At 39.1% G+C, this 13,058-nt stretch overlaps 2 protein-coding genes across 20 annotated transcripts in view; both read right to left on the bottom strand.

Moving 5' to 3' along the window:
* LOC127556356 (carcinoembryonic antigen-related cell adhesion molecule 5-like) overlaps nt 1-13,058 on the bottom strand; it is a 179,669-nt gene that overhangs the window by 69,815 nt on the left and 96,796 nt on the right. For 2 of the 5 annotated variants that reach the window (XM_051989444.1, XM_051989446.1), the window contains exons 9-11: nt 12,607-12,668; nt 10,422-10,475; nt 9,831-10,213 (exon numbers count right to left, since the gene is read on the bottom strand). The exons of the other annotated variants lie outside the window; for them this stretch is intronic. In XM_051989444.1, coding sequence (XP_051845404.1) covers nt 10,148-10,213; nt 10,422-10,475; nt 12,607-12,668 — 182 coding nt within the window. In that variant the 3' untranslated portion in view covers nt 9,831-10,147. Of the gene's footprint in view, nt 1-9,830; nt 10,214-10,421; nt 10,476-12,606; nt 12,669-13,058 lie in introns of those variants that run through there. 5 annotated transcript variants of the gene reach the window in all.
* Nucleotides 1-13,058, bottom strand: part of LOC127556357 (carcinoembryonic antigen-related cell adhesion molecule 5-like) — a 254,523-nt gene that overhangs the window by 171,471 nt on the left and 69,994 nt on the right. The window lies entirely within an intron of this gene.

Here is a 13,058-nt window from a genome sequence, read left to right as displayed (position 1 = left end):
TTAAAAAAAAAGAATAAAAAAGTAAAGAGAACTTTGATGATTGACAGCTTTTATGGTGAAAGAGAAGAACAGATTTCAAATCCTGAGGAGATTAAAGGCAGATTGTCTCCAGATGAAGCCCCAAAAGGTGATATAATCTAGTCCCCATCACACAAGGCTCTCCTAAAAGAAATTAAAAGGATCTTAAAAGAGAGCTAAAAGAAAAATGGGGAAAGGAAATGAAAACTTTGCAAAAGGGTTTGGAAAAGGCATATAACACATTCAAAGATAGTTTTGTTAAAAGAAAATAACTTCCATAGAACATAGAACAACACAACTCATTTAAAAATTCAATTGGACAGATACAAAAAGAAGTTAAAAAATAAATGAAGAAAATAATTCACTAAAATTCAGACCTGAATAAATGGAAATGAATGTCTCAATGAGACATCACGAATCAGTCAAGCAAAACCAAAACAAAAAGAAAAAGAAAGAAAAATGTAAAAAAACCTAACTGGGAAAATAACTGCCCTGGAAAATAGATCTAAGAGAGACAATCTAAGGATTATTGGACTCCCTGAAATCCATGTTGAAAAAAAGAGCCTAGACACTATTTTTCAGGAAATAACCAAAGAGAACTGCCCAGATGTCACAGAATCAGAAGGTAAAATGACCATTGAAAGAATTCACTGAACACCTTTTGAAAGAGACCCAAAAATTAAAACCCCAAGGAATATCATGGCTAAATTTCAGAACTATCAAGGAAAAAATATTACAGGCAACCAGAAAGAAACAATTCAGATTCTGAGGAGCCACAATAAGGATTACTCAGGACCTAGCAGCTTCCACTTTGAAGGATCAAAGGGCCTGGAATCTGACATTCTAAAAGGTGAAGGAACTTGGAATGCAGCAAAAAATAAATTACCCAGATAAACTGAGCATTTTCTTTCAGGGAAGAAGATAGACATTCAGAGAAACTGGTGAATTCCATTTATTTTTGATGAAAAGACCAGAGCTAAACAAAAAATTTGACCTTCAAATTTATGACTCAAGAGAATCATAAAAAGGGAAAAAGAAAAAAAAACCATTGAGAACTGTATTTCTGTTATGGGTATGCATAGAGAGTACGTGTATAATCCTATTTGACTGCCATAATATAAAAAAGAAGTGGAAAGGAAATTGTAACAGAAAAAAAAAGGGAAAGTGGAGGTAAAATGAAGGACATTACATCTCAGGAAGTGGCAAAGAAAATCTATTATAATTGAGAGAAAAAAGGGAGGTTGATGAATGTTGTGTGAATCTTACTCTCATTAGATTTAGCACAAAAGAAGAATATCACATATATTTGGTTTCATCGAGAAACTTATCGCACCCTATAGAAAAGTGGGAGGGGAAAGACAAAAAGGGAAGGGGTAGGCTAAATAAAAGGGAAAACAGACATAGTAGGGGAAAGGTATGAAAAGAGGGGAGAGTATCTATATGGGGAGGACACCCTGAAGCAAGTAGTGCTCATAAGTAAAATATTGGGGAGGAGGAAAAGGGAAAAGGAAAAAGAAAAATATAATTTGGGGTTAATAAGATGGCAGGAACTGCAGAATTAGTAGTTTAACTGTAAATGTGAATGGGTTGAACTTTCCCATAAAGAGTAAGCACATAGCAAACTGGATTACAAGCCAGAATGCTAGTATATGCTGTTTATAAGAAATATATTTAAGGCAGAGCTATACATACAAAGAAAAGGCAAAAGGCTAGAACAGAATTTATTATGCTTCAAGTGAAGTAAAAAAGAGGGCTAGCCATTCTAATCTCAGATCAAGTAGAAGCAAAAATTGATCTTTTTAAATTTTCTTTTTATTATAGCTTTTTATATACAAAACACATGTATGGGTAATTTTTCAACACTGACCCTTGCAAAACCTTCTGTTCCAACTTTTCCCTCCCTTCCTCCCACCCCCTCCCTTAGGTGGCAGGTAGTCCCATTCATGTTAAATATTTTAAAGTATAAGTTAAATACAATATATGTATACATATTTATACAGTTAGCTTGTTACAGAGGAAAGATCAGATTCAGAAAGAAGATAAAAATGACCTGAGAAGAAAAAAAACAAAAATGCAAACAAACAGTAACAGAAAGAGTGAAAATGTTATGTTGTGGTTCATACTCATTTCCCAATGTTCTTTCTTTGGGTGTAGCAGGTTCTGTTCATTACAGATCAATTGGAACAAATTTGGATCCTCTCCATTGTTGAAGAGAGAAATGTCCATCAGAATTGATCATCATGTAGTACTGTTGTTGATGCATATAATGATCTCCTGTTTCTGCTCATTTCACTTAGCATCAGTTCATGTATGTCTCTCCAGACCTCATCCTGCTGGTCATTTCTTATAGGACAATAATATTCCATAACATTCATATAACACAATTTATTCATCCATTCTTCAATTGGTGGGCATCCCTTCAATTTCCAGTTTCTAGACACTGCAAAAAGGGCTGATGCAAACATTTTTGTACATACAAGTCCCTTTCCCTTCTTTTATATCTCTTTGGGATATAAGCCCAGTAGTAACACTGCTGGATCAAAGAGTATGCACAGTTTGATAACTTTTTGAGTATAGTTACACATTGCTCTCCAGAATGGTTGGATCCATTTACAACTCCACCAACAATTCTTCAGTGTCCCAATTTTCCCACATCCCCTCCAAAATTCATCATTATCTTTTTTTTGTCATTTTAGTCAATCTGAGAGAAGTGTCGTAGTATCTTAGAGTTGTCATAATTTGCATTTCTCTGATCAACAATGCTTTGGAAGACCTTTTCATATGACTAGAAATAGTTTCAATTTCATCACCTGAAAATTGTCTGTTTATATGCTTTGACCATTTATCAATTGAAGAATGGCTTGAAATATTATAAATTTAAGTCAATTCTCTATATAGTTTAGAAATGAGGCCTTTATCAGATACTTTGTAAAAATGTTTTCCCAGTTTACTGCTTCCCTTCTAATCTTGTCTGCATTAGTTTTGTTTGTATGAAAATCTTTTAACTTAATATAATCAAAATTATCTATTTTGTGATCAATAATGACCTCTAGTTCTTCTTTGGTCACAAATTCCTTCTTCCTCCCCAGGTCTGAGAGGTAAATGATCCTATGTCCTTCTAATTTATTTATAATCTCATTATTTATGCCTAGATCATGAACCCAATTTGATCTTATCTTAGTGTACAGTGTTACATATGGATCAATGCCTACTTTATGCCATATTAATTTCTTTTTTTTTTTTAATAATTTTTTATTGATAGAACGCATGCCAGGGTAATTTTTTACAGCATTATCCCTTGCATTCATTTCTGTTCCGATTTTTCCCCTCCCTCCCTCCACCCCTTCCCCCAAATGTGCCATATTAATTTCCAATTTTCCTAGCAATTTTTGTCAAATAATGAATTCTTATTCCAAAGGCTGGGGTCTTTGGATTGGTCAAACACTAGATTGCTATAGTTATTGATTATTTTGTCCTGTGAACCTAACCTATTCCACTGATCAACTAGTCTATTTCTTAGCCAATACCAAATGGCTTTGGTGACTGCTGCTTTATAATATAGTTTTAGATCAGGTACTGTGATGACCATGTAGTTTAAAATCAGCCTGAGTCAGGAATTCAGGTTAAGGGAAAATCTTCAATCTTTATTCTTTGTGGAGGTGAAGGGGGATCAGAGGTGAAGGGGGATTGCGATAGCAATGTGAACAGCTGCAACAAGAAGCCAGCCAGCAGTCTCACCCCGCCTCTCTTCCTGCCCCTCTGCCTCCACCCACCAAAATCTATTATTTCCTATACAACACATCAGGACTTGCACAAAGAGTGGGTGGGGGCCATTCTTTCTTCAAGCATATATATTAATAGAGTATTACTATTACTATTTAGCCTCACGTGCTTGGGACCTCAGTGCATCAACTCGAGCTTCAGCCTATTACATCTCCTGTTTTCTTTTGTTTTAGAACACAGGTGGTCATGCCAACCCTGACTCCTCAGGGAGGTCAGAGCCCCCAAGGGGAGGTGATCACCCCCTCCCTGACTTCTCAGGAAAGGAGGTGAAAGCACTGAAATGGAGGTGAGCACGACCCCCCTGACTTCTCAGGAAGGGAGATGAAAGCACTAAAAGGGAGATTATCATGCCCTCCCTGTCATCTCAGAAAGGGAGATGAAAAGTGCCAAAGGGAAGTGGGGGTTGCTAGCGAGTTTCTTGGCTGAAGGGTCTTATTATGCACAAACCCATCAGCATGGGAGGTATTACACAAGCACATAGCAATAACACAGAGTCTATTAGTGATGACCCTCCCCTCAGTCAGTGCAGGCTCGCTATGGTGTAACAAACATGAATTGTACATGCAAGTAGCGGTATAACAAAAAATATAAATCAACATGGTGTTGTAAAAGATTACCAGAAGTCCTAGAAGGAGGGTATGTAAACAACAGTCACACATACGCCTTCTTCAGCAGCCAAGAGATAGTTCAAAACCAATCTATTATCCATTGCTTCACAGGTCAGGGAATGCAATGATTCACCCCAAGTTTTTGAAGCCCTTCAAATGTCTTTTTATGTTAGGGAATCCAATGATTCCAGTAGATTTTGAAGTCCTGTAACAGTCTTATCATTTCTCAGAAAATTCAATGATTCCTGAGGGCTTTCATATCTTATGTCTCAGAGAATCCAATGATTCCTGAGGGTTTTCAAGTCCTACAACAATCTTATCATGTCTCAGAGAATCCAATGATTCCTGAGAACAATTTTCGATGTCCATGAGTCAAACGCCATAACTGCCATGCTCTTTCAGTGGTGGGCATAATCAGCAACAGAACCACCCAATATTTCTTGGGTCTTCTTCGTTTCAAGGGTCTGCTTTGTCTCTCTGTGATGGACAAGGTGAATACAGCTCGTTGGCACCCATCTGATTCCTTCTCCACCTGTAGAGATACAAGCAAACCCTCTCCCTCAAGCAGTTAGCCTATCTGGTCCCTTCCATTCATCACTTTTCGGGTCTCTCCATATCACCTGGCGATTATCTAAAGAGAGTGGAGCTGCTCACACTGCACACTTCCCTTCCGGTGGGTTATAAAACCTGTTTGCCAGAGCCAGTACATCTTTGTCAAAAATCAAGAAGTTATGGTTACCTGTAACTCCCCCTTTCTTTTGTTTTTGAATGAGTGTCTTAATGTCTCTGTTTCTCCTCTCTACTATTGCCTGTCCTTGAGGATTAAAAGGTATGCCAATGGTGTGTAAAATCTTATAGTGTGCACAAAAGTATGCAAAATGTTTGCAAGTATATGCAGGACCATTGTCTCTTTTTATTGCTTGTGACACACCCATAATGGCAAATGCTTGTGTGAGGAATTCAGTGACCACTCAGGTTTTCTCTTTTGCTGCTGGTATTGCAAAAGTGAATCCTGAAAAGGTATCTACCACAATGTGGATAAAAGACAGATGACCAAAAGATTTGTAACGGGTCACATCCATTTGCCAGATTTCAAACCACGAGGTCTCAAACCACGAGGGTTCTTCCCTGCAGGCAGTGTAGGAGTGTGGGAAGGCAAGCCGTACAGGCTTTTATTACGCTCCTAGCTTTCTCTCTTGTTATTCCAAATTGTAGATGTAAAGCTGGAGCAGCTTGATGATATTTAGAATGGGATTCCTGGGCTTCTTGGAATAAAGGAGTATTGACCAACATAGTTAGAAGGCTATCTGCCTTTGAATTACCATCAAAAATGGGACCTTGAAGTCCACTATGAGAGTGGATATGCAAAATATAAATCTTACCTGGATGCTTTCTCACTTGCTCTTAAAGTTTCTTAAAGAGCTGATATATCTTAAAGGCTGCAAATTTTATTTAGGCTGTGACAATTCTTTGTACACACGTATTGAATAGGCCGAATCAGATATTATATTTATGTCTCCTGGATAATAAGTAAGAGTTAGAATGATCACATCCAATTCATTGTGCTGAGTGGACTGAAAAGGAGTTCAGACTACTCTCTTTAAAGTTAAGTCATGAGAGTATACAGCACAAATATTATGTTTGGATGCATCTGTAAAGATAGCTGGTCCTTTAAAAGGAACTTTAGAAACTTTTTCTTCAAGAATCTATCGCCAATTATGTAATAGTCTGGTTATCTTTAATGGAGACCCATGTGTAAAATTTGGAGCCATGGCTAATAAAATTTGCCACTCTGGGATGGTCTCACAGCACACATTAATTTGTGTATTGGTATAAAAGATGTATATCTGGTCAGGTCTTGTCCCAGACAATGGTACTGCTTGCTTAATTTCCTTTAATAAAGTTCTAGCCACAAGCACTGGGTAAGGAGTAAAGCTTTGTTCTGATTGTTCTGGGAGGTTATTTATCACTCTATCCTACTGTCTCCTTGATGAAGGACTGCTGTGGGTGCCTCTTGTGGGTCAAAAACTGATATTTCCAAGGGTTTTTGAGTGACTCTTTCAACCACATTGGATAAAGCCAGTTCAACTTTTCTCAAAGCCTCTTGAGCTTCTTTTGTAAGCTGGCATGGTGAATTTAAAGCACTGTCTCCCCTTAAAATATCATATAATGGTTGCAATAGATTGGTAGTCAGGCCTAACACTGGTCTCATCCATTTGATATCTCCTACCAATTTCTGAAAATCATTTAAGATGTTTAGCTTCTCTGTTCTTAAGTACAGTTTTTGTACTGTAAGCACCTTAGGGTATACTTCATGTCCTAAATATTGAAAAAGAGCATGTCTTTGAATTTTTTCTGGAGCTATGTACAATTTGTAATTCCTTAGTGTTTCTATGGTCTTTTTGTAGACTTGCTTCTAACATTTGTTCCTCAGATGCACTTAACAGTTCTCTAGTTCACTAAGTCTTTCACATGTTTCTTCTGAGTACTGTTATCTCTGTTGACTTTATCCAACACCTCAAAAGGAAAGAATATTTGGAGTGTAAAGAACAGAGACCAAACACTTTGGACCTTCTGGGCAGAGGAAAGCAGGTGAAACCAAGGATCTCTCAGACAGTCGCTTCCTGAAACCCAATCCTCTAATAGTGTTGGGTGCAATTCTACCTCCAATGTAAGAGCCATACAGACAAATAAGGGTAGCTATCTCTGTTACAGCTTCTTTAGAGGGAATGTTACCTGCCTTGACCCATCCCAATATTATTGCCCCTAAGTTGTACTTCCACTTGTTATGACCTGGGTCTCTGGGACCTCCAGAAAAGAGCCCATCAATTACTGCTGATCAGTTGTTATTATCCCCAAAATGGCAGCTCCCCATAAACTATGAGGTTGGCTCCTGCAATTCTCTTTACATAACTATCAAAGTTCCTACAAGCTCCTTTTGTAGGACCCTTCACACATGGAGCCTCAGACATGATGATCCTGATACTACTTCTCATAGCTAGGATGTGAGTCCTCTTAATGAACTCTAAAGAAGCCCCTGGAATGTCCTACCTCCCCATCGGCCTCTTATCTGGACCAGCACTTCCTGCCCCTCTGGCCACCTCTCTCGGTCCCTTTTCCCCTTCATTTATCTGGGACCCCCAAACCTTTACTATCCTCTTCCCCTCCAACCATATTTATCTTTAGCTTGCTCTGTTATTCACTGTGATGTAAATACATCCAGGCTGGATCTTGGGACTTTTTGCTTCTTGCTCTGATCTTTCCTATAGAACCCTATCTGTTTTCCCATCTGACATTATTCATCCAGTCTTCCTGCATTAACTCAGTTAAGCTCCTTCTCATACAAAATCGCATATATTGACCTTCACAGGATCTTTCCCAGATCCTGATGATGAATGGTTTGACTCTCCTATGAGAAGTGGGGATGGTTGCTTGCCCTATCCCCCCACTTACCCCAGTATTTTGTTTAAACAGAATGTCATGTCCTTGTGCACTGTGGTCAGAGCACCCCATCCTGTACCCTTGTTCTCCAAACTCCCCAGCTCTTAATAAACTACTGATGTCTGTTTCTCTATTTTCCTCTTTATACCATTAATGGCCCTCTAGCTTGTGATCTTAGCCTTTGTAAACTCTTGCCTCCCACTGTTCTGGGCTCTTGATTTGGGTCCCACTATGCCCTTTGCAGTCACCAGCAAATAAATTCCACTTGAAATTTTACTGAATCTCACTTGCTGTTTTTCTTGGTATAACAGGGGTATGCTTTCCCAAAGGAACAGAAAGAGATTCTGGACAAGATAGGAGTTAAGGAAGGGTTGGTAAAAAAAAGTTGCTATTTACTATTAGTTTTTTTCTTTTTCTTGTCTTTCAGAATGGGGTAATTTCCCAGAAATATCCTCAATGCAATTTTAAAATGACAAATTGTCATATTGCTCAATAATTCCTTTCAAAAATTTGACAATCTGCTTTGATCTTATTTTATTTTTAATTAGCTAACTTTATTTCTGAGGCCCTCAGTTTGGCCATAGCTGAGGTCTCAGGAAAAAGTTAGGCTTTTTCCCTTTTTAAAATGGGAATCAAGAATGTTAAGAAATCTTCCCAGAATTCAACTATAGCATACAAGTTTTTTTGTGGTTGCTGGAAACATTTTAAATCTTTCCAGGTAACAGAATCTAGCTCACAGAACAAACACGACACAAACATTTTGCACAGAGACACAGACACAGACAAAAATGACATGTAAGAGGACTGACCCTTTGTCAAAGGGACTTTGACATCTTTGTCAAAAGCCATAGAAGTTTTTTTTTTTTTTTTTTTTTTTTTTTTTTGCCAAAAGCCATCCTGTAGCACCTTGTCTCCTCTGCATCCCAGAGAAGGTGGAAAGGTGGCAAAGGTTCCTCAGCAACTTTGCCTACAATTTCAAGAATTTCCTATTCCAATCCAAGGATTGGCAGATTGTGGAGCTCATGAAAACCTAGACAAGAATTCTCCTAGTTCTTTCCTATGTCCCAGCTATAGGATTGAGGGTGAAAAAATCTGTGGCTTATCTTGATAAGGAGGGAAATAAGCTAGGGGAGACCAGGCTTTTCCCATACCAGGCCATAAATTGTTGAGGTTGGGAAGGGACCCCAAAAGGTTGGGAGTCGCAGACCAGTGTTGCAACGTGTCTCAAAAAATTTTGCTGGCTTGAACCCATATTCAAGTCAAGTGGCAACATTTATTGTAATTGTAATGTCAATTGAAGTGAGCTAAGTTCTAAAAGAATTTAGCAAAGAACCAGGAGCAAAGAGACAAATTTATGGAGTTCATGAAACTGATATGCTAATTTTATGAGTCAGAAGTAGAACTGAGGAGTGGTTTTAGGAATTTGGTTATCATTGATCAGCAGATTATATATCTGACTGTCAGAAATATTAGTAGGGTTTTTCTCAGGCCTGGAGACTTTAGAATTATTGGCAGATTGTTAAAACAATGACATTCTAAGGTCAGAGGATCTCAGGATCATTAATATATGTTTTTTAAAGTCTAAGGGAAGAAATATAATATTCCTTGGAAAGAAGATTTTTACAATCATTGACAGACAGATTGTTAGAACAATAGCCCTCGAAGGACAGGAGGAGCTCAGGATCACTGATTCTAAAGCCAGAAAATTTATAATTATTGATAGATTGGTAGGACAGAAGCACTCTAAGATCAGGGGACCTTAAAATTATATGTATATCCTCCCTAGAAACTATACCCTATGACAAGATTCCTTGTTCCATGGGAATTAAGGAGCCCAAAACCATGATGCTGAGAATCAGCATCTTAGTACCATGCAGATATAATGGATCTTCTATTCCCACATTCAGTAGAAATACACACAAAAGGTTTCAAAAAGATATTTATGTGAATAAAAAGGATAAAGAAGACAGGAAAATGTGGTGACATTCAAAATATCGAAGCATTTGGCGAGCAACAGTCCCTATGTGTATCCATACTCATTCCAAAGGCTGCCTTGCTTTTTGACAGCTCAGGCACATAGGTCTGACTCCTTTCCTTCCTCTTGATCCTTTCTGGGACATTTGAGGGTCCCTGCTCCCTAGAAACCTCCCCTTTCCCCAAATCCAACCTCTTTCTCTCTTTCCCATTCGATTTTTCTCATTGACTTTAATGTTTCTGTTTTCTTTCCTGAGAGATGCCTCTGAATACTTCTTCATGAATGGTGATAGAAAGGTGTCCCAACATCCCTAGGTTTCTTCCTAGGCTTTAGGTTTCTTCCAGGGGTTGAGCTTGTCATAAACATCCACTCTGGTAATGTCCAGCATCTAAAGATAGAGAGTAGAGATGTCACTGGAATCCCAGAATGCAGACTGGGATTAGGAGGCTTTCCCCTCCCCACACCATGTCTCCACTTCCCTCCATCCTGGCCCCAGTCCTGTTCTTTGTCCCATCAGCAAGAACTTTATCCTTGGTCACCATTTTGACCTCTCCCTTGGTCTCTGAGGGAGGTTTGGCCTCTCCTTGATCACATACCTGGTAAGAACTCTCAGGTGGGTCTTCAAGAAAAGTAGGGGAGGAGCCTGGGCCCTGTGAAAATGAAAAAAAAATAAGTAGTAACAGCTTTTAAAGTTAGAGGTGGAAAGGAATTTAGGACAGACAATGCTTGAGTTAGAAGGAATCTTATGACATGTGACAATCAGAAGGGGTCCTAGAGATTTCACAAACATGGATCCCCTGAGTTAGAAGGGACCTCAGAGACCATTAGAATCTACTGTCAATGTCCTCTACAAATCATGTGACAAGGCATCTTCTAACCTTTTCTAGAGACTCCCAGTGTGGAGTAGGATGCCACATCCCAGATAGTCCAATCCAACTCCATCTATTCAAGAAGCACTTATTTAGCACATACTCTGTGCCTGATATTTTGCATAAATCCTGGAAAAATTTTTGTTTTCTCTGCCTGGAACTCTGGATATAAAAACCTCTCCATCCTTAGTAGTCATTGTCTCAGGAGATGCTCACCAATAATATCCTAGGCTCCAGCCAGGAGTCACTTCTTTTCTTGATGGCTGTTCACTGTCTGCCATGATTGATCCATAAAACAAACACTTCAGGACTTAATCCTTTCACTCTTATATCTGACCAACTGAGCATCACTTCCTTTACCCTCTTTTCTCTCCTGCTTTCCAGTTCTGGAACCATAAGCAAGTCAACTTTGGCCTTACATCTGTTGCTTTTCACCATCTCTGTAATTTCCCAAAGCAAAACGTCCCCTTTTGGCCACCATTTCTCAATACGTGCAAACTTCTTAATTTAAAAATGATCTCATAATGGGCAATGAAAACTTTTACATGTATTAATAAACTCTTCACTTAGGAGAGGGCTGTTCTTAATGCTCTGAATATGATGTGGATATGAATCATTCACTGAATGAATAATCATTCATTCCTTTATTTATGGGATGAATTAAGAAAGAGAATCTTGCTGTTGAGAAGCTGATATTCTATCAGGAATAAATAATTAGCACAGAGACAATCAGATACCAAACATATAGAGACAGATGAGCAGAGGGATGGCACGAGCAATAGGAATGAGCAGAAAGGCTCCTGGTGGGGTTTAGCACTTGAACTGAACTAGGCAGAGGGAACAGGCTTCCATGAGAGGGAAGTGAGAAGGAAACTCTTTCAAGGCATGGGACAGAACCTGAACAGAGAGCCAAGGAGGACAGATGGAAGGTGGTATCCTTATAACAACAGTGGGACTGATTAGTTTGAACCTTTGAATTCAACAAGGCCAAGAAAGTCTGATAAATCTGGTAAAAACTGACCTAAGAGCCATCCAGGGAACAGGGATTCGTGGTAAAGAATTGGTCTGGAAGTCAGAAGCAGCAGATTTCAGGTCTGGCCTCTGCCACAAACTGGCCTTCAGAACCTGGGGAAAACCCTTAAGGTTTTTATGACTAGCAGAGCTCCAAATCTATGGGTTATCCATAAATATTGAGATGGGGAGTTTCTCACACCAGTGAACTCAGAAAATGGACTGAAACAAACTATGTGTGGTCATGATTTCTTTTCCTGGCAACAGGGAGCCCTTGAGTCTTCTTGATGAAGGACAAGGACTTGGTTAAACCTATGCTTATATATGTGTTTGCCAGCTGTGTGGAGGAGAGGAAGACTCTAAGGCTTGGGACACCAATGAAAAAGCTGTTGCAATACTTCAGGGCTGAGTTGATGACATCTTGAACTAGAGTATTGTCATATTGGAGAGGAGAGATGGGCATCTTGTAGAAAGAACAATTGACATCTTATCTCTGGAAAGTTTTCCTGACATTGTCTCAACTGACATCTACAAAACCCATTCCTTATTCCCTATTGTGCCCGGTGGAGCCAAGGAGGCCAAATCTCTCTCTCTCTCTTACATGTTGTGCCTCCAAAGATGGTGATAAGGTCCACATTTACCACTGCATCCCTTCCAAAAGCTTTCTTTTCTTCAGACTGGTCTACAACCAGACCTTTTGATAATGCTAGGGAATGTTTACCCATCTTTTCACTCTCCTTCAGATACTTTCCTGCTCATTAGCATGCTCTAGTAATCCTACAATCTCTCAGGTATACTAAAAGCCTAAGGGTATGGATCTGGAAGAATCTCCAGGTTTTCTAACTCCATAACAAACATCCCAGAATTCTAGAAGTGATTGAAGAAGACATTGTGTCTTTACCTGTACAGACAGAGCTGAGCCTCTAAAGTGAACAGTGTTTTCATACAGGATGATGTTTTCACCTGGAAGGAGAGAAACACAGAAGATTTCCTTAATATTTCCTAAGCCTGAATTCCAAATGGACTGTATCTTTCTCTGTAATGGGCTGAGGCTTGAGTTGATGCACTGAGGTCCCAAGCACATGAGGCTAAATAGTAATTGGACCATACTCTATTACTATATAAGCTTGGAGAAAGAATGGCCCCCGCCCACTCTTTGTGCAAGTCCTGATGTGTTGTATAGGAAATGACAATTCTGGTGGGTAGAGGCAGGGGAGGGAAAAAGGAAGGGGAGGAGAGACTGCTTGCTTTTGCCATTGCGACAACTTTTTTTTTTCTGTTTGTTTCTTAACCCCAACTGCCTCAGCAAAAAGCTGATCAAAGGCAAGGGAGTCGTTCCTCATTAGAAGGTAG

Source organism: Antechinus flavipes, chromosome 3 (genome assembly GCF_016432865.1).
Source record: "Antechinus flavipes isolate AdamAnt ecotype Samford, QLD, Australia chromosome 3, AdamAnt_v2, whole genome shotgun sequence".
Taxonomy (NCBI): domain Eukaryota; kingdom Metazoa; phylum Chordata; class Mammalia; order Dasyuromorphia; family Dasyuridae; genus Antechinus; species Antechinus flavipes.
Note: the sequence above shows the minus strand (reverse complement) of the source record. Positions and strands in the feature narration are given on the sequence as shown.